This window comes from Vigna unguiculata, chromosome 4 (assembly GCF_004118075.2).
Source record: "Vigna unguiculata cultivar IT97K-499-35 chromosome 4, ASM411807v1, whole genome shotgun sequence".
Lineage (NCBI taxonomy): Eukaryota > Viridiplantae > Streptophyta > Magnoliopsida > Fabales > Fabaceae > Vigna > Vigna unguiculata.
The window spans coordinates 25,277,901-25,299,494 of NC_040282.1; the positions used below are offsets into that span (position 1 = coordinate 25,277,901).

The window sequence follows — 21,594 nt, forward strand, 5'->3', positions numbered from 1 at the left end:
GCTTTCTTCCATCTCTCATCGAGCACGGCCTCTTCAAATTTGATGTCTTCTTCACCTGCCAACAAACATACTACATGTACCTCATCAATAGAGTTATAGATGTCCTGCAAACTCCGAGTTTTTGGTTGCACGGATTCATCATCTTCCACAGACTCGTTTGTGATTTCCTGGCTCCTCACAGTTATTTTTGAGCTTTCTCCCCCGGAGGTCGTGCTCCCTAAAGACCTCTCCTTCGAGTCTTCCCAATTCCATTCACTTTCCTCATTTACCTGGACATCCTGACTTACGAGAACTTTGCATGTACCTGGGTTGTACAATTTGTAGGCTTTGGCCTCTTCATCATAGCTAATGAAGATATACCTTTTGCTTCTGTCATCAAGTTTAGTTATGAGCTGGGTTGGAACATGACCATAAGCCATGCTTCCGAAGACTTTGAAATGCCCTACATGCGGTTTCTTTCCACTCTAAGCTTCTTGCGGTGTCACACTATCTAGTTTGGAATGAGGGCACCTATTTTGGACGTACACAACACACTGAACTGCCTCTGCCCAGAATTTTTTTGGCATGTTCTTTCCTTTAAGCATGGTTCGAACCATATCAAGGATGGTCTGATTCTTCCTTTCAACAACGCCATTCTGTTGTGGTGAATATGGAGCTGTGAGAAACCGCCTAATACCTTGCTCTTCACAATACTCCATGAACTTTGCTGATGTGAATTCTCCTCCCCTGTCTGACCTCACTGCTTTAATTTGCTTACCGGTCTCTTTCTCCACCTTTAACTTGAACTTCTTAAATGCCTCAAATGCTTTTGATTTCTCCTGTAAGAAATACACCCAGGTCTTCCGAGATAAATCGTCTATGACTGAAATGAAATATTTCTTACCACTGAATGAAGCTGGAGAAATTGGTCCACATAAGTCGGTATGAACTAGGTCGAGTTGCTCTTCCGCCCTGTACCCAGCCGAGTTTGGAAATTTGGTCCTTGGATGCTTTCCAAGTACACACTCTTCACAAAACTTCTTCTCAAACTCTATGCCGGGTAGTCCAAGTACTAGCTGCTTCTTTGACAGCTCAACCATGCCTCCAAAATTCAAGTGCCCATACCGGTAATGCCATATCATGGCTTCATCCTTCAGATCCAGCTTCAAACACTTTCTTTGAAGGATGTTCAACTTTAATTTGTACATCCGGTTTTTTCTCATTTCTACTCGAGTTACTAGCCGACCAAGCTTGTCCTTCAAGTGCAATACTCGATCCTTCATGAGAACTGAGTTTCCTTTTTCTATCATCTGACCCATGCTTAGAATATTACTCTTCAACTTAGGAACATATTAGACATCCCTGATTTCTCCAATTCATCCATCCTTCTACATGTGTCGAATTGTCCCACGTCCTTTTATTGCTACCTTGGAATCATCTCCAAACGACACAAATCCGGCCTCCACCTTGGTGAGTTCGTTGAAGAAACTCTCATCTCCACACATATGATTGCTCGCTTCAGTATCCAGATACCACACCGAGTTGTTTAAACAACCTGGAGTAAGCTCGTCATTTGATTCATTTTCCTCCACACATCCTGAATGCAACTCGTCATCCAAGTTTTTTGTCATCATTAGAACCCCTATCTCCTCGTCGTCTTCCTCTGTGAGAAGATTTTCTCCTTTTTCTCAGATTGACAATATTTTGCTACATGACCGGCCTTGCCACAGTTGTAGCAGGTTACCGATCTGCAATCTCTTGCGTAGTGGTCGTACTTGTCACACTTGAAACATTCCACTTCTGATTTAGGCCGACCTCCTCGACCCCTTCATTGACCACGACCTCGCCAGTTCTATTGCCTAGTTTGATCCGTGCTTTCTTCAATATCACCTTGGCCACGTCCTCCTTGACCTCGTCCACCTTGACCACGTCCACCTCGACCTCGGCCACCTCGTCCTCTGCCACCTCGTCCTCTGCCTCCAGGACCTCGGCTCTGAGTATTCTGAGTTTCATCCAAATCAAGTTGCGCCTTTAGTGCTTGATCACGCGATTTGTGCTTCTTCCTTCTCCTTTGTTCATGGGCCTCCAATGACCCGGCAAGTTCTTCCACAGAGAGAACTGACAGGTCCTTTGACTCCTCGATGGCGCATACAATGCTCTCGAAATCATCTGTCAATGATCTCAAGATTTTCTCCACAACCCGGCTTGTCGGCATTGGCTCTCCATTCTTGCTGAGTTGGTTGGCCACCTTCTCTACCCGAGTTATGTACTCGGCTACCTGCATTTTATCTTCCATCTTCAGCCCTTCAAACTCTCCTCTAAGAGCTTGAAGTCGGACTTGTCTGACCCGATCGTTCCCTCTGTATGCAACCTCTAGAATATCCCATGCTTCCTTTAAAGATGCAACGTTTGCAATCTTCTCGAAGCCTGACTCGTCCACAACATTGTACAAAAAATACAAAGTCGACTTATCTTTCACTCGCGTCTTCTTCAACACGGCAATCTGGGCCACCGTTTGATTTGCATCCTCCGCGGGTTCTTCGTATCCGCTCTCCACTATATCCCAAATATCTTGGGATCCCAGAAGGGTCTTCATCTGCAGACACCAATTATCATAATTGGTTTTCTTCGTTAATTGTGGCACCGTCATACCATTCACAACTTTAGCCATATCTCCTCTCTTTTTTTCAAAGCACTCAAGCGCACACTTTTTTTTTTCACTTTTTCTCTCTCTCTCTCCCTCTCTCTCTCTTCACTCGGTACTCAGAGCATAAAGCTCTGATACCACTTTGTTGGAAAAAACTCACACACACTAGAAGAATATACAATGTAACTCATTGTGGTATTTTTCATTAATGGAGAATGCGCTATTATATAGCCAATTACAAACCAAACTAAATCTTTATCTAATCTAATCTTATCTAATACCCCATATTATCAAACTAAATCTTATATACTCCAACTAACTAAAATAACAACTAACTTAAATCTAATTCACCAAATATAAAATTTCTATCACTTTGCTAAATAAAAACAACTCTATAATCTAAAATATATTCTAAATACTATCTAACAAAATTAAAGATTATCTAACAAGATTAAAGATTATCTAACAATTTCCAGCGCATTTCTGTGGTGGCAGCGTGAGAAGAAGAAAGGCTGGCCGGCATGGAGGATGGTGATGATGGGGTCACTGGTTGTAGGATGAAGATGAGCGTGGTGGCTGCGTTTTCGCAAATCTTGACGAGTTCTGGTGTAGATGCAGAAACTGTGGTGGCTGACGCATGGAGGCTCGAAAGGACTCGCACGGTGCAAAGTTGACTCGCTGTGTGCTCGCGAAGGAATGGTGATGTGAAGATGGAGCTGTTGCAGGTGCATTCATGAGGATGCGATTCTCCGGCGACTTGGCTGCTCGAATAGTTGCAGAAACGCTGCTGGTCACAGTGGCTATGAAGCTGGTGTAGGGATGAACTACGCGTTGTGTGACGGCTGTTGTGGGCTGCTGGCGTTGCAGGTGCGGTGAGAAAATGGAGGCGCTGCAGTTGCGGACGATGGTCGCGCAAATGACAAGGATAGCCGTGCCGCTACTGGTTTCTCACGAGCGTGAGGAAGGATGGAGCAATGGAAGTGAGCTGCCATGGCTGCTGGTGCGGGAAGAAGAAGACTGAACTGTGGTGGCCGGACTTGATGTAGGCGGCGGCCACCGGTGGTGCTGGTGCTCCCGGCGGCAAAAACATGGTGAAGATGGGGGTTAGGGTTTCTGGTTGTGTGGAGATGAAGATGATGACGTGGCAACATGTTATTGGCTCAAATTCTTTAGTGGAGATTAAGCCCACGCGGCATGTGCTGGTTGGCCAATTTTAAGAGTTGAGGATTGCCACATGGCAGCATCTGGTTGAGTGGAGTTTAAGTGGTAGGAGGGGTGCAACTTAGTAGAAACTGGGGTGCAGAACAGGATTTTGGTAGTCCACTTTAGAAAGAGGGGAGTGTATAAGTAAAAACTAGGGGTACATAAGTGATTTTTCCAGAACTTCTTGATTTTAGCCTTATTTAAAGGTGTTTTGTAATTTCAATCAATTTATTTTTCCACCTTTAATAAGCTTAATCTTAATTTCAGCTGCATTAACAAACGTGAAAATATCCAAAAATAATTTATGCAACTAAAAATCACTTTTTAACACATTTTTATCACACAAGTTCAAACAACCTAATTATCAGAATTATCAATTAAATCACTCTTTAAGCACATAAATTCAATTAAATACCCAGAATTAAACATTAAATGAGGGCAAAAATACGCACTCATCAAAGACACAACAACAGAGACAACAAACACTAGAGTCATTCTTAGAAGTGTTATTCTTTTCTTCTCTATATTATCTTTAAGACAATGGTGTTCATAAGGTTCGAAGATCCTTCGCTGCACTCGATCAATCTGACGGGTTGTTGTATCTTGGGAGAGAAACATATATGATTTGAAACACATATGATTGTGTATTTGTTTAGCACTGTGCAGTAGGGGCGTTTTCTCTCTAAGTATAGCGCTATGCGTGCCTCAAAATCCAGGATATTTCTACTCCTTACCTCATTTATTTTTATCTATTATTATTATTTATTATTATTATAATAATTTTATTATTAATAGCATTATATCTCTGATTAATATTCATTGATTTATATATATGTCTTAATATTATCACTGCTTTAATAATTATTATTATATTATTTCATATTTTTTATTATTATTAATATTATTTGAGTAATCATTTTCTAACAGATAATATTATGTTTTCTTTGTAAGAATTTTTTATTATTTTATAAAAGTTAATTAACTAATATTGGAACAATAAGAAAACATGTATTGCTACGAGCACGAGTATGAATGTATACTTGTTATCTGATGGGATCGGAGATAAGACAAAATTTTCATACTCATTGGGTTTGAGTATGAGGATGAAATGAATTTTGTTTAGAGATAGATATATGAGGTAACAAAACTCTTTCCCGTCCTGATACCATCCCTGAGTAGTAGAATTTATTTCAAGCTTTACTCAAATTTATTTTTCATTTAAATCAATTTTTTGTTTCTAAAATTCCTATTTATTATGATAAATTTATTCTTCACACATTTTTTTAATGTAAAAAATCATTTTTGTGAAAAATATTTGTAGTTTATTTCCTCAACAAAGACATTCCCTCGTATAATAAAGTCTCGCTTTCATTCTTTCTTTGATTGGAATTTTGTATATTCACATTAGGCTCGAAAGATCTTAGTACCTTCTTTTAAAGTATTGTGATTAATTAACTAATAATATATGAAAATCCAAATATTATATTTAATTCCATATTACCCTAAATACCAAATTCAAATGTCAAATCTGCTCGCATATTACCTTAAATATCACATCCAAATATCTTCATTCAAACACAATTCAGAATTTCTGCAAAACTAATTTATCTTGTAGCACATCTTACGTAACCGATAAGAATATTAATAATAGTCAAGTGTTGAAAAGTAATAAGAAAATTAGTTAAAATTTTAAAGAAGACTTTTTATTGAGATTACGGTGCCTTCTTTCTATTTTTAACATAATTTATATAATTTTCAATAAAAATATTCTCCTTTTAATATCTTAAAATAGTTCCTATTAAAAGCACATACACTATATCCAAAACAATTACGGCATGAATAATATATACGTACACATTATAATTAACTATACAAAATAAATATATTAAATTTTAAATTAATTATAACTAAAACATTTTTCATTATCGCCCATTTAATATCAAAATTTAATCAAATCACAATCCAAAAATTTCCATTAAGAGGCGTATCCCAAAATATATATAATATACGCATTTATTTATTTCGATGTATCTAAACCTACCATCCTAGATTCTGTTCCGTTGACATCAAAGTCAACGTCCCATATAATTTTAATTATAATGATTGTTACCAACACCCAATGGAATTCCCATATTTAATTCACCTTTTAAACAAAGAAATAAACAATAAATAATAAAAAATAGGCAAATAAAATAAAATAAAATAGAAGAAAGAAAACACATGCCCTCTTTCTTCACGTTGTGTCGTTGACATATCCTAAACCCAACACAAACCGCATCCACAACATACCCTAAGCAACTCGCACGTGCAGAGCCGGTAAGCCGAGCCGACACGCGCGCGAAGCTGCATCAAGATTCGATGCGGAAAATAACGGTTTCGAGGGGAAACCAAACCACAGTCGTCTGATCCTCTTTCTCTCTCTCTCTCTGCCAATTGTGGTGTGTGTCTCTTTTCCCTCGATGCTCTCTCTTAATAATACCAAACCTTCTATCACTCTCTCTCTCTCTACATTTCTCTCTCCACCTCCTCGATTTTTCTCTCTCTCTTTTGTTCTGCCCTCGCTCTTAGGTTATCGCCTGTTCTATCTCTCTTTCGATTTCTATTGAACTTTTTTTTTTTTTCATCAAGTTAAATTAATTGAGCAGCTTCAAGTTCTGCTTGGCGTGTCGCTGGAACAGGCGAGACAAATTTATTCACTGGTAATTTTTCTTAAAGTGTTTTTTATTTTTTTTTTATTTTTAGGGTTTCGCTGCTTTGGATGCGCAAGGTGGTAACTCGAATGCAATTTTGAAATTCGAGGGGTAATTCGGTGGTTTGCTTGTTTCTTGAATGGAAATTTTTTATTCTTTTTTGTGTTTTGATGTTTTTTTTTGGCTTGAGTGTGGTCCACTAGGGTTCACTATGTTTGGTGATTTGGATGATTGAATAGCACTGGTTTGAGTTTTGACTTGCATTGTAGATTGTAATTCTGTTGAAATTACTCGGTTGATGTTTTTCCTAGATACTTGAACTTGCGCTCTACCAGTGTGGCTGTTTGGAAACCTGCGAAAACTAAAACTCTTTGTACAAGGAATGTTTGTTAGTTTTTTGCTTGATTCTCCATTGAGCAATAGATGTGTAATTTATTTTAGTGAGTGTGCGTGGTGTCTTTTTTTTTTTTTTTTTTTTTCTGATGGTAGGTTTAGATTTTATTTAAAATATAGACTTGTGAGTGGTTGAAAATAATTGTAAACATCAAGTTAAGCAGTTAGCCTCGCGAAGACCTGTTAAAAACTATAATTTTTTGTATAAGGAATATTGATTTAATCTTTTATTGATTCTCCATTAAACAACAGATATACAGTGTTTTTTCTTTTTTCATTTTTCGTGAGCATGCATGATTTTCTCTTTCTATTGGTGGTTTTCAATATTTTATCATTTATCCTCGTGACTTGTTGAACACATGATTCGTTGTACTTGCATGTGTTATGAATGGGCTGAACTTCGAAAAGCTCACATTTGTCCCCACCCACTTTGATTGAACTATTCAAATATGTGCTTGTGTCCTGTCCATCTGTTGTGGCTTACCGGTATTTGTTATCACTGTTCTTTCTTGATTTGAAGAGGATTCACTTTGTTTATTGGAATTATTATGAAATGTGCAAGGTATGTGATGTATTCTAACAGGCAATATGCATTCATTACTTTGTGGAGACTAGAAATCCTATGAAAAGCCACTGTAAAAACATTCTTTTAGTGGGAAACATTTTCTTTTGGAAATCTCTTTCAGAAAGCCTGAAAAAAATAAGCTTAATTTTATATACTAAGCTCATGTCGTCGGTATGCGTAAATTATTATACATTTGTTTTGTTGTGCAACTACAAGACAAGTGTATAAACTGGTATTATAGTATATTGGTATGCTTCTCTTAGGCATTCATTATGAATAAAATCCCTTTCTGTATGTTATCTGAATTTAAGTTGCTTGGGTGTTTTGTTGATGTGATACTTCTAAGGGCATACTTAATGTGTGGATTTGATGTTTTCATTATTAGAATATAATGTCAGAGGAATGGCCATTTCTGTTCTATTGCTAGGTTTGCTCAGGAGTGGAATGATATTTTTATTTTTCATTCTGCTTTTATGTTTGGTAAAGAAAATAAAGATAAAATTGAATCTTCATTAATTAGGAATGATGAAATAAATTCCAGTGTAATTTTTGATACAAATTAATTTAGATAGACCTGTCAATCACATCTAATGATTCAAAATCAATTTTAGCCAAACATTCCACTAAAAAGGTTCAAAAGCAAACATTAATTTGTTATAGCCATTTGCCTCTCTTCATTGGCATGGGAATTTCCGCCTCTAATAATAAGCATGGCATCAAATTTTTCTTTTCTTCTAAACTTAGCAATAATTATTCTTATGGAATAATGATAAGAACAGAATGATGCGTTAAATTCCAAGAATGCTAAAAGATATTATGTAAAGGATGGTGATTTTCATAGAGATAATACTGTTTAACTTTTCTGAATGTTAAACTTGGAAATGGAAAGTTGATATAATTGACATTGTTTCACAGTGGCACATGTGAGGTCGTTTATGGATGAAAGATGTTCATTAGAAGTCAAGAAGGTGGTGTTTTGCTATATTTTGGTATAGTGTTTTTTTGAAGAATTGTTCTCGTGTCCATGGCTGCTGATCAGAGGAGAAAACGAGTAAATGGTGCAAACATTGCTGGTTATGGTTCCAGAGAGCAACAAAGGATCAAAAGGAAGAATTTGGGATTAGTTCAAAATGATTTAAACATGAGATCTCACATCTCTGTTGAGTGGGATGGTAATCAGAAAAAAGTTGTTGCTAAGAGAGAACAGGTTGGCATCAGTTGGAGACAAACCAAACCATTTATCAACTCTGTTGCCAATGGTCACAAACTCGTGGCAGATGTGCTTACAGTGCCTCAAGAAATTTTTGACTTGGACAATTTAAGTGATGTGCTTTCATACGAGGTAATACCATCTTGTGGTATGTTTCTATTATTTACAGTCGAAAATAGATTTTATTTTGTCTGGGAATTATGCCTAAATCATCCTCTATGAAACTTTTGGCAATTGGCAGGTTTGGATGAACCTTCTTTCAGAAAATGAGAGAAACCTTCTAATGAATTTTCTTCCTAGGGGCTTTGAGCCACATCAAGTTGTGGAAGATTTGCTCACTGGGATTAACTTCAACTTTGGAAACCCCTTCACGAAATGGCAAGATCTCTTTCTTTTTTTTTTCTTTAAATACTTTATGTGCTCACTCTGCTATATTTAACAGTTTATCTCATAAGTACATGCTATATGTGACAATTTCTTTAAATTTCAATAAATCAGTGGATTTGTTGTTGAGTTAATGTGTCATTTAGTTTTATTATTGGCCTTTGGGTTGAGTTTACCAACATTACTACTTTGCATATTTCAGCTATGAATTCCATTTGGTGCTTACTTTAGATTCAATCTGGGCTTTATTATCTCACAGCACACTTACCAGTTTTCTTGGGTCTCCTTTTTTTCTGAACACAAATTTCTCAATTTTGCAACTTGAAATGATTTTATTTGGTTGTAATTCTGTCTTGTTCTTCACAGCTCCAATTCTTTTTTTTTTTCTTTCCTTATATTCATTAGGAAATTAGGAAATCATCTGTATACCCATCTGGGTTGTTATAATTTATGCATTCTGTATTTATGACAAAATCATATTGCAATCTCATCAAGATCCTCTTTTTTTTTGGAGAAAAATATCATTAAGACATGGTAAGCCATTTATCTAATCTGCTAATCATTCATGAAAATCTTCTCTTTTTCAAAGTCACAAATGTCTAAAATATATATTTGCAGGGGTGCTTCGCTTTGTTTAGGTGATCTTCATCCAGATATGATTGTTTACCGGGAACAGCATCTTAAATCTGAGAAGAGAGAATACTACTCGCACATACATAATTATCACAATGAGTAAGTAATCCTTATACATGCTCAACATGTATCATTTTTGGCATGTTCTTTAACCAGTATTGTAATTCTCATATTTTGCAGTATGATAGGATTTCTGTCCAACTTGAAGAAAAGCTGGCAAAGCTGTAAAGATCTAGAAAAGGAGATTGTGCAAAAGACGTGGAGGTTGTCACTTACTTTCCCTTTATTGGAATCAAAATTAGAACATGACATTCTGTAGTTCCTTTTATTAAAAGGATATCTTTGCTGTTTACGATACGTGCATTGGTTATTCCCTGAATGTAACAAGATAGCTCATTATTGCACAAGCTGGGTCAATACATATTCTACTTCAGATGATAATTTTGATTCTTAATTAGTTTGAGACATCGTGTTACTTGAAATCTAAGATGGTAAAATCCTAAGAATCTTTTCTGCTATGTTTGTATGGTCAAATGGGACTTTCCCTTATTTTCCACTTGACTACTGTCTTCAGTAAACAATTTCTTTATTCACGTGTATCTGTCTAGTTTATATGTTTACTAATACAGTTTTAGATTGTTTAAGCATCAATATTTTATTTTGTTTCAGTTGATGTTTAGCTGTGACTATGTAGAATGATATTCTATGATGATTGTTTGGTGAAACAAACTGGTGGATTTTATTTTCGGGTGCTAAATGGACGATAGTTGGCTTATTAACGATAATTATTTGTGGTAGAGGTAGTGTTATGATGAGTGCTACTGTCAGGAATTAGTTGTTTTTGTTGATATGCAAGTATTTCTGTTATGCTACATGTGATCTCTTGTTGGGCACTCAAAAGTATTGATTACTGAACTTGTATTTAATAAGATTCTGTTCCTTCTTTCTTGGAATTTTTAGTACTACTCATTAATGTCGTAAAATTGTTGGATTACACAGGTCAAAACGTGTAGAGAAAAGAATACCCTCAAAAGTGATTGAATCTAGAGTTTATGATCATGATGGGAATGTTACAGGGACATCTGAGTCATGCTCCTGGGATGCAGAGGATAAAGCATGCAGTAGTGACAACCAAATTTCCTCACTGAGAAAAGATGATAAACTTCAAAGAAGGTAACTAATAAATTCTTCTGCAATATTTAGGACTTATAGGCTCTCTTGACTCAGCAATCTCTGTCAAATTTTAATTCTTTATGATTATAGTGATTTTGGTTTATTAGTGCTTCCATTAGCCATCTCTTAAGCAGAGTAGACGATTGTTCTGTTAAAGCTGTGATATTGAAATTTAATATATCTGTACATGGGTCAAGATTGCTTATTAGGATTATTAAGATTTCTGCACCAATTAATGAACTTCCTAACTCACTTTAAGTTGATTACGTATGTCATCCAACCCGATGAAAAAAACTCACATTTTAGAGTTTAATGCAATCTGTATAAATAGTTTAATATCATGACCTGTTATTTCTCATTGTGATGCTATAATTATTTTTTGTCATTGGCGTACTGTCTTCTTTAGAGCTCCTTTTGATTCCCCTTCATCATTGCCATCATCATCATCATCACAGTGCATTATACCTGAAGACAAGGAATTTTTTACACCTTTTATTTTATTTTATTTTTTTGGTTAGTTATTGTAGGTTCTTATCAACTTACAAGCTTGATCTCTTAAAGTTGGGTAAAACAAAATAACCATGAGCAATTCTTGGAAATCTTATTCTGTAGTTAGTGTTAATGTATACACCCAAACCTTCACTTTCTGGACTTATAGCTTTAGGAAATTTAAGGACACTTTGGATAAGAAAATCCGTTGGCATATTTGTCCTGCACTTTGGGGACTGTTCTGTTATTTTGGAACATCAACTAGCAATGCAAGAGTTCCTAGTGCAGTTTTGCTTCTTCTCTTGTGATGTTTACTGGACTGATGAATGGTAATATTGAATAAGCTCTGACGTTGTACTTAAAATGTCACCTACACCTTATATTTTTTGTAATATTTTTCCATTGCACAATGATCTTCAATGTAATCCATAATCTAGCAACTTTTTGTTTTGAAGTTTTTGTCCCTGTTTCGCTGTGATCACATAACTGAGTGTACATGAATGACAACTGTAATTAGGAACAATTTCATTTAGGGTAAAATTAATTCTCTGGTTTTTTATTCCAGTCAAATGGTTTATTTGGCTTTATTCTAATCTATACGTCCTACTGTATGTGCAAATATGTTCATGAAATAATATATGTCTGGCAGGGTGCTTGAAAAAGACATTGTTAAAGGTAAGTCCAGAAATTTGATGGATACTTTGGACAAAGTGCCTGTGGGAGAAAAGCCCAAGACAGGAGACAAACTGCCCAAACGTAACAGTCATTCTAGTGATGGAGACAAATACATGTCATATATCAAGGTTGGGCTCTCCACTTATTTTGTTTTCTTTTCAAGCAATACTTAATTGACAGAAACAGCATGGTAGCCGGGTCAGTTATCTCTTTAGTATCAATTATTAGAGGAACAACAAAAGTTGCTCAGTTATGTGAAATCAATTATTGACACTGAAACTTGTAAATATTGGGACAGTGGCTGACTTATTTTTTTCCGGTGTCTTCTTTCTTTCCTATTGCTTTGTTTTGGTTAGGTATTTTAGTGTAACTTCAGTTATATGGATTTAATAACAACAAAAGAGGAGTATTTCTGAAGATATTTTTTGTTAGGGCATTTGCTAATTGTTTTCTTTATGCATTGTTTCAGATTAGTAGGCAGCAGCATGAACTTGTTAAGAATATGAAGCAGTCTGGTAAAAGCATTCAATCTAGGTCCCTTAACCGTGTTTTGGGTAACCTTGAAAAAATTGATGTACAACCATACAATATATTTGTCAAAGAGGAAAAGAAGAAGTTGCAGGAGCATTGGTTAGTGAAATGTTCACGTGGCTATATATTTTTCAAATAGGTTATGATTGAACAGATTACATTTTAAAATTTTTCTCGTGATTTCTCAATAGAATATTTTTTATTTGCATAGGTTGCTACTAGTAAACAAAGACCTCCCTCAAGCATATGTGAACTGGAAAGAGAGACAGAGACAGAGAGATGCTGTGATAAACTCTTTGGTTGCAGAGATGAAGGATAGATCAAATTCATTCATAGAGGTTTGTTGTAGAGTTTTCTTATTAGAGTCTTCTATAATTTGGTATAATTTGGTTGCATATCTTGTATCAGTTTCCATGGTCCCATATCATGGGCATATTTTCATAATAGCTGTTACTTAAAAATTTTCCCTCAGGAAGAGGATGATGTAAACTCAGGTAGTGAACTTAAGGATCAGGATGATGTGAATTCAGGGAGTGAACTCCATGATCAGGTCACGGGCAACATTAACTCAGGGAGTGAACTTCATGATCAGGATGAGGACATGAACTCTGGGAGTGAACTTCAGGATCAGGACGGTGACAACATGAACTCAGGGAGTGAACTTCAGGATGAGGATGAGGATAGCATAAGCTCTGGAGGCAAGCCGAAGAAGGATCAGAATGATGATAACGTGAATGCAGGAGGTGAGCTACAGGATCAGAATGAGGATAATGTGAGCTCAGGGAGTGAACTTCAAGATCAGGGGGAGGATAATGTAAACTCAGGTGATGATGAGCTTCAGGGTCAGGTGAAGGATGGAGATCAGTCTGAGTTGAAAGATGATGAAGATTTTATTTCTAGGTCCCCCGAGCATCAGTCCCTGCACAATTCTTATGTTGGTGGTGATGAAGAGTTCAACCCCATGAGTGTGGATACAGAAAAGAATCTTCTTCTATCAAAATCAAATAATACTTCACCGAATAAAGATGGGTATTCAAGGAATATGAACTCTCGGGATGTTTCCGTTGATGAAGGAACGCCTTTCACTTCTAGTGGTGATGTCTGGCAAGGAGTTGAAATGCCACATTCATACTATGATTCTGCAGTGACTCATGAGTACACTGCCAGTGGGTTATCATTGGCTAATCCTCAAGCCAGTGGAGATCAGCCAACCCGTATAATTGATCTTGAAGCTGATTTGCGTCAAGAGACAAGGAAAGAGTTGCTAGGTAGGCAATTAGACGATGGGACTTTCAGCTCTTACCAAATCCAGGATCGAAGTGTCTTACTTCCATCTCTCTTCAAAGGCGAGGGGTTGTTACCGTATCATCGTGAACAGAAAGGAGCTGATTTAGATTTCCAGACTTCTAACAATGTTATGATGGGTGATGGTCAATTTTCCAGTCATTTCAAAGAGCCCTTGCAAACGTCACTGACATTGGACCAGGGCCGCAGGAGAGCTACTGAAGTTTTCATGCCAGAAAACATGTCTCATAATATTTATTCAGATGGAGGAAGGTACTCAATCCCCAGGCAAGATCCAATCATCCCCAGACAAGAACAATTAGTACCCAGGCAAGATCCAATAATCCCCAGACAAGAACATTTAATACCCAGGCAAGATCCATTGGGTGCAGTAAATATGACCGATTGGGCTTCTAATAATGCTCGTATAGCTGGGCCTTCCCAATCTCACTTAAATACTGGAGATTTTATTGGTCATCATTGGTTTCCTGCCGATCATCAAATTCGTGGTGGCTGGAACGGATCTGACAGTGGCAGTCTTTCAAGTCAAAGTCTTGGCACCGGAGCAAGCTCTGATCAGAGTTTATTTAGTATTCTGTCAGAGTGTAATCAATTACGTTCAGGTAGCCCTTATGATTCAGTTAGAAATACTGACCAGTTTGTTGCACAGAGAACTTATGGATTAGTAGATGCAGGTACACCAAGGGTGAACACAATTGGACCACCGGCTTCTCATCCATTAGATTACTTCACCGGACGTGAAGCAGCTAGTGGTCTGGTGCCTGATGATATAACATGGATGAGCTTGCCACATCAGAATTCATCATTACATGATCAAATGGGAAAGCCATACCTAAGGTCATGGAATCGGTAGTGAATGTTTTACCAAATGTTAGCGATGTAAGCTTGACAGTGAGAAGAAGTGCACACAGTTGTTGATGTGATAGAATTTTGACTTAAGCAAGATCCAGAGAAGGTGGGTATACATACCCTGTGAGAGGAGATAGGTTTCTGTACATACCTATACCGAGAGCCCAACTCAACACCATGTACATATCTAGATATTAGATGCGCAGGAAAGAAACCAAGGTTATTAGGCAAGTTACATATTTTATTCTTATTTTTTATTTATTTTTTTTCTTTTGCTTCTAGAGAGACATTCTTTAATAATTTTGGAAGTAAGAAATGCTGGAGCCTGCTCCCTCTTTTTTGAGTCACACCTTTCACTTCTTGCTCATATTCAATTGCTTTTATTCTCGTGTATGATTATCGTTTTCTAATTGATCATTTTTTTTTATAGAAATATCTTCAATTATTTTAAATAATAATAGTTTTCTCTTTATTTTTCACTTGGAGAATTCAAGATTTATGTTTTAAAAAATGAAGCTCCATTATTATCTTTTTTAAATCAATATAATCCTAAAATGCAGTTTTATTACATTTGATTAAAAAAATGATAAAATAAAATATTTTATTATGAATATTCAAAAAATAGATAATTCAATATATAAATATATATATATATATATATATATAGTATATTAGTACAGTTTTACAAAATTGGACTATGATAATCATATACATTTTTAAGCTATTATACTATGAGTCTATGATAAGATTATATCTAACATGATTTAATATCGTCTCACAGTTTAGATAGTTGATTTCTCATCTTCAAGAGGTATCTTTATACATGTATCTTCATTTGCTCTCACTTATAAGGTGATCATTTGTAGAAAGAAGACAACACATCAACAAAGTCCCTCTTTTACCGCCCAACACCGTATAAAAAATCATAAAATGAATAGGAAGGATCTAGCTTGATCAATTGACTCTAATTGGTATCTCTACTCCTTTCTTTTATTTCAAACAACTATAAACCAAACTCTAATTGACACCAATAAGGACAATTGCTCAATTTAAAGTATTCTCATTCAATTCGAGTATCAAACCACAATTTAGAATGAGGGAGTTTAATTCTTCACTTACTTAAATTAGTACTTTTTACTTCTTCTTTTGGCTTAACCAGTTTTAAAACACTTTCTAAGGTGTATATCTGCCCAATTATTCAAATTATGATTCTCTCATTCATTCACTTATCCAAATCAACATAACCATAAAAATTATCACAATTTATACAAAAATCAACACATGAATTCAGCTTTCACCATCAAATCAAAAATAGATTTATCAAGCTTATACTAATTCAATTATGCAATGCCAACATACATTATTCAGTTCAGTAAATAGAAATCAAAGTTTAAAACCACAGACTAGTTTCCCTTATGTGTTAAAAATTCTCAACAAGCTCATCAAAACACCTTTAGCTCCATAGGATGGTTTACCTGCAGATAGAAACATCACAAAGATGATTAGGACATACCATTATGATCACTTATCAATATAGACTTATAAAGAAAATTAAAAAGATGCATGCAAGGAAAAAAGGTTCACATGCAACAGAAAACAAAATTGGACAAAAAAAAAGGGTTAAAACTCAACTTATGTGAATGAACTCTTAGAGAGAAGTTAGAGAACTCTAGAAAAGTAATTTTTAGAGAGATGATGTGTTTTAAAGTAATGAAACTCATTTACAACAAAACAACTTATGCTAAATCTTTAAATATTTAAATAATATATTCTCACTATTTTTAAACCACTATTAATTCTAAAATATCATTTTTTAGATCTTTATAATATTTATGAGTATAATTGTATTAGGAGGTTGAAGAGTGGACACCTTGACCAACCCATTGACCGGCATGTCGTCATATGTACATGTTGACAATATTACCATAAATCATAACCTATATTAGATAAGAAAGGATTAAGGATAATTAATCCTACAGAGAAATCCTAAAACAAGATAAAATTACATATCCTATACTTATAAAGGTCAAGGTTTATACAGGTATTATATATAGTCATTGTTCACGAGGTATGCTAGTGATTGATTTATTACTATGTTTACTGTATACTTCAAACTGCTAATTTGAGCGGAGTGTCTTGGTAGAGTACCCGATTGAAGTTTCACGTCACTGCATCGAAAGAGAACATATTAATAAGAAGATATCGATGACATCTCAGCTAGTAGTGCGAAGAGTGTAGAAAGACGTGTGAGACTGAGAGGACATCTCAGTCCAGTAAAAACAATAATATTTAAAAAGACTAACCGTGATTGAAAGAATAATAATGTCATTTTCAAATTGGGTAGGTCTGATTTATGTTTAAAAATATTATTTATGTGAACATATTTTGTTGATATTTATTAATTCTTAATTTTTTTGAATTTTATTTAATAAATAATATTTCATATTGTTTTCACTTTTTAATTTTGTTAATTAATAAAGTAAAGTTAAAATTTCCTTATGCTTTTCGATGGGTTTTACAAAATATACATTAATTATGTTTTTTGTCCTTAAGAAATTTTAGTTTTAGTACTTCTTTCAAAGTTTGTTCTAGTTAGGTCTCTATCATTTTGAGATTCATAGAATCAATTCTTAATAGTCAACAACATTAGTATTCTTTATTTTTACGTAGCAAACAAAGTGTCATATCACTTGTTCATTTTAGTTTCATGTGAAAAATAAGAAATGAAATGTGATTGATGTATGAAATTAGTTTTATCGTCTTCCTCACTCGAAATCATTCATTCTCCTCCATCAAAATGCCCCTTCTATCATCACCAACCTTCAACTCCACACATCATCCAACACTGAACCTTCTTCCCCCAATTAACCATCAACAACATTTAACACCTCCATTTATGTAAGACCTAGAAAAAATTAAATAAAGAATAAATATTTAATTAACCATAATTGTGGATTGGAAGTACATCTAAAAGAGTTGGTTTGTTAAGTTAGAATAATGAGCAATGGTAACTCAAGTTGTAGGAATGCTTGGTGCGTTTAAGGGGTTTAAAGGGTCTTGAGTTTGAATCTTGTACGTTAGTCTGATGTTTTAATTATTCATTTTATTTTACATGTATACGTGTGATATGATAATATAATCATTTATATGTAAAACATGTAAAGGCTTGTTGGTTGTGCATGTGTGATTTATGTATTTTGGTGATTTTACAATTTCACATACATGATGGTTTTCGGAATGTGATTGCATGCGTAAAATTGTGGTGTATCTATATGTGCAAATTGAATGATTGGGTAGAATCTTTAGGGTTTTAGGATTTTCTTGCAGGTGTAAGAAAATCTGAGTTATGCTCAGAATCTGATGATACACCACCTAGCGGTACATGCCTGTTGTCAGGCGACAACCAATGCACATATGCAATTTGCATTTGGTTGTGATGGTTGTGGCTTGGATTTCTATTGGGGTGTACTTGGACTTATTAAGGTGGTATTGTGATAAAATGGGTAGATTACTATAATGGTTGGTCTAATTCATGAAAGATGATTATGTGAGAATGTTAAACGTGATTGGGTATGAATTATTGGAATACATGGAATGTTACAGGTGATGTTTAAGGTAAGTTATGACCTTGTAGGAGTTGTATGCGATGTTAGTTTCTGTTTTTTGGAAGTTCTTGATGAGCATGCTATATTCTTTGTCAAATTTAAGTGTTGGCATAATTTCAATTTGTGAAGTATATATATATATATATATATATATATATATATATATATATATATATATATATATATATATATATATATATATATATATGAAATTGATGAATGTGATGATTGGTGTGTTAGAATTTGTTCTACGGTGCCTAAACTAGTAAAATTTGTGTTACTGGTGTAGTGCCCGATGGAGCAGATTGGACAGCGAAGCGATAGCTACAAACAGGGGGGCGGGGTCCCTGGAGCATGTGGTAACCGACGATGTGATGGAACTAGAGCTGTGAAAATGGGTTAGAACCCGCGAGCCAACCCAGCTCACCACAGGTTCGGGCCGGGTTGGGTTGAAATTTTTTTACAAATTTCAATAAGAGTTGATTTTTGACCCGGCTCATCCGGGTTGACCCCGTGGTGAGCCGAGTTGGCTTACCAAACTGTAGATAAAAGGGTCACACAAGTATTTTTTATTTTTTTATTAAGTTGGGCTCTACAATTAGGTCTTAGGTTGTTTTTTTATCCAACACATAAATAATTTGTATTTTTGTTTTATTTTGGTTTGTATTTGGATTGTATTAAAGTTTATTTGGATTTTAATTAGAATTACAATTTAGTTTTGACTAAAAAAAATTGTATTTTTTTTAATTAAGTGAACATGTGAGCCAACCCGTTTAACCTGCCAACCCATGTTGAGCCTGGCCGGGTTCGAATTTTTTTGGCTCGCTAAAAAGTGAGCCGGGTTGGGTTGGCTCACTAAATCATCAACCCGTGGTGGGTTGAGCTGGGTCGGGCCAGGTTACCCGTTTTGACAGCTCTAGATGGAACCGCCAGACGACTTATTCTACGATTTCGCCAGGCGATAATGTAGTGGCAGTTTGCGTTTGTGGTGTGTTTTGCATGCCTAGTTGTGATGGCCTTGGTCTGGGATATGCTTGCATGTATTACAAGTGGGGAAGTTCGTAATTGAGTTGGAACTCGTGATTAATACGAGCAGGGAGGTTCGTATTAGTTGTACTCTGGTATGGGGATACAAGCGGGGAGGTTTGTATGTTTTGTGCTCACACTTGAGGGTGTTACGAGCACAGAGGTTCGTAATTGGATGTGTTCATGCATGTTGGACTACGAGCGGGGAGGTTCGTAGAGGTTGGACTACAAGTGGGGAGGTTTGTAGAGGTTCAACCATGAACAGACAGGTTCGTGGAAGCATATGATATCCTTAAGTCCATGGTCAAGTGTGTACACGATATGATTGGATGTGCTAAATCTCATATAGATCATGAGACTACAGTTGCATATGTACTTCTGGTGCAATGGTATTTAAGAATGGGAACCTTGTTGAGTTCATTCCTTTGGGTGTGGTGTTTATGTTATTATTTATGCGTGTTTTATTTTGTTTGAGCTCACCCTTGATGTTTGTGTCTGGCAATGATCGTGTGACTTGTCACAAAGAAGTAGATGATAATCCAGGTGATGATGGTGAGGCATAGAAACGAAGCGAGGGCTAGCTGTAGAGATTTTATTTAAGAAACTTGTTTTGGCTATTTTGTAATTTCCTTTTAACTTGGCTTTTGATTTTGTATTATAATAAAATATTTATGAAGTATCTTTACTTTATCCGTTGTTAAAGTTTTTAATTTTCTCGCGCTTGGGAATGGTATCAGATGTTGAATTTTACTTTAATTATATATTTTTGCTTTACCAAGTAATATCTACAAAGGGTGTTACAATTTAGGTTGTTGCCAAAGCCATTTCTAAAAACCTTTAAGGTTCTCCAAACACATTGTTTCTAGGGACAAACCTTTATTGTTTATCGTGAGGTTCCCCAAAATTTTTAATTCTTTTTTAAATATATGTAATATATTATATTAATAAAATTAAATAAAATTAAATATTTTATTTTTTATAAAATATAATATTTTATTTTTTTATAAAATATAATATTTAATGTTAATAAATAATAAAATATAAAATTAAATATAATAAATATTAACAAAATTTATTGAAATATTTTTTTATATTCTCTCTATTTGTCTTTTAAGTTTATCATATATTGTATTCATCTTTCACTCTTGGTATGTTTTCTTTTGTTTCAAAAAAAAAAAATTAAAAGTTAGATACCAATTTATTTTTTCTGCTCTCATTTCCCATGCCATCTTCCGTTTTTTGAAGATAAAAAACGCAATTCTCTCTTCTTAGTTTCCACCTGCATAAAAATAAAAAAAATTAGAACACCAAAACAGATTCTTCATTGTCTTTTTTTATTTTTTATTTTCTTTCACCCAAGATATATCTCCTTTAATATGGCTTAAAGAATGAGCTATAATTATAACAGCTAGTTTTTTATAACCAATAGTTTATTCTTTAATAGATTCTTAGCTTGTCATAGTTTGCATACGTGTGATCATTTTAAGATATTCATATTCATCTTCTAACTGAAGTTCACATTTATTACTAAGTTAAACCATTTTTGTTTACAATCCAAAATGTGCGATATCACTTTACATATAAAAAAAGATTAGAAGAGTTATGTTTTAAGTAAAGTACTAAATTCCTAAAAAGGGCTACTAAAAATAAGTAACAAGTTACTATAAGTATAAGAATAAGAAAAATATGCTATCTCCCAATTTAACTGCAGATTAAGATTTCTTACACAGATTAAAAAAAAATGATAAATTTATTTATTTTTTTATACAATTGTATTATATAGCTTTATTCCCTCAATAAATATATTACATATACTTCACTCATTTATCAATCACTGATGACTTATTGGAGAATAAATTAGAAAAAATAGTTAATAAATAAATGGAAAGTATGCGTTATTTTTAGACAAATTACAAGTACTAAAACTACAGAGATTGTCCATAAAATTTCTTCCAAAATGTGTTTTGATGGTTCTTAAATTTGAAATCAAAAGTTACTAAGACAAATCCAAAATTATGACTTCTTTTATGCTGAAGGGATATTTTTACACTTACTAATAAAAAAACAACTGCTTAACGTTATTACATAACTATATTTTTAACTTAAACTACTAATATAAATATATTACTATATCATTAGAATCTATACCAGAAAATACGTTTGATATTATTTTTTAATTGGGAAATTTTATTATAATTTATGTATTTATTTAATAAAAAAATTATTACAAATAATTT

The 21,594-nt window shown here is 34.6% G+C and overlaps 1 protein-coding gene across 5 annotated transcripts; it reads left to right on the forward strand.

Moving 5' to 3' along the window:
* Positions 1-6,242: 6,242 nt before the first annotated feature.
* LOC114181564 lies at positions 6,243-15,093 on the forward strand. Of its 5 annotated transcripts, none has more exons than XM_028068044.1 (11): positions 6,243-6,397; positions 6,475-6,528; positions 8,393-8,819; positions 8,929-9,065; positions 9,690-9,803; positions 9,885-9,968; positions 10,704-10,877; positions 12,016-12,169; positions 12,511-12,671; positions 12,784-12,910; positions 13,045-15,093. In XM_028068044.1, the coding sequence occupies exons 3-11, from the start codon at positions 8,502-8,504 to the stop codon at positions 14,728-14,730; spliced, it is 2,955 nt and encodes a 984-aa protein (XP_027923845.1). In that variant the 5' UTR covers positions 6,243-6,397; positions 6,475-6,528; positions 8,393-8,501; the 3' UTR covers positions 14,731-15,093. The 5 variants fall into 5 exon arrangements, with proteins under 5 accessions (XP_027923845.1, XP_027923848.1, XP_027923847.1 ...); XM_028068047.1 differs by having other exon boundaries at positions 6,250-6,528; positions 13,045-14,479; positions 14,546-15,093; XM_028068046.1 differs by lacking the exon at positions 6,475-6,528 and adding an exon at positions 6,572-6,630 and having other exon boundaries at positions 6,250-6,397.
* Positions 15,094-21,594: the final 6,501 nt, after the last annotated feature.

Bases quoted from the DNA above. Each gene is read 5' to 3' on its own strand.
- LOC114181564 (XM_028068044.1), top strand. From the start codon at position 8,502: ATGGCTGCTGATCAGAGGAGAAAACGAGTAAATGGTGCAAACATTGCT. The intron at 8,820-8,928 runs GTAATACCATCT...GGCAATTGGCAG, and splicing joins GTGATGTGCTTTCATACGAG to GTTTGGATGAACCTTCTTTC. The intron at 12,911-13,044 runs GTTTGTTGTAGA...ATTTTCCCTCAG, and splicing joins GATCAAATTCATTCATAGAG to GAAGAGGATGATGTAAACTC.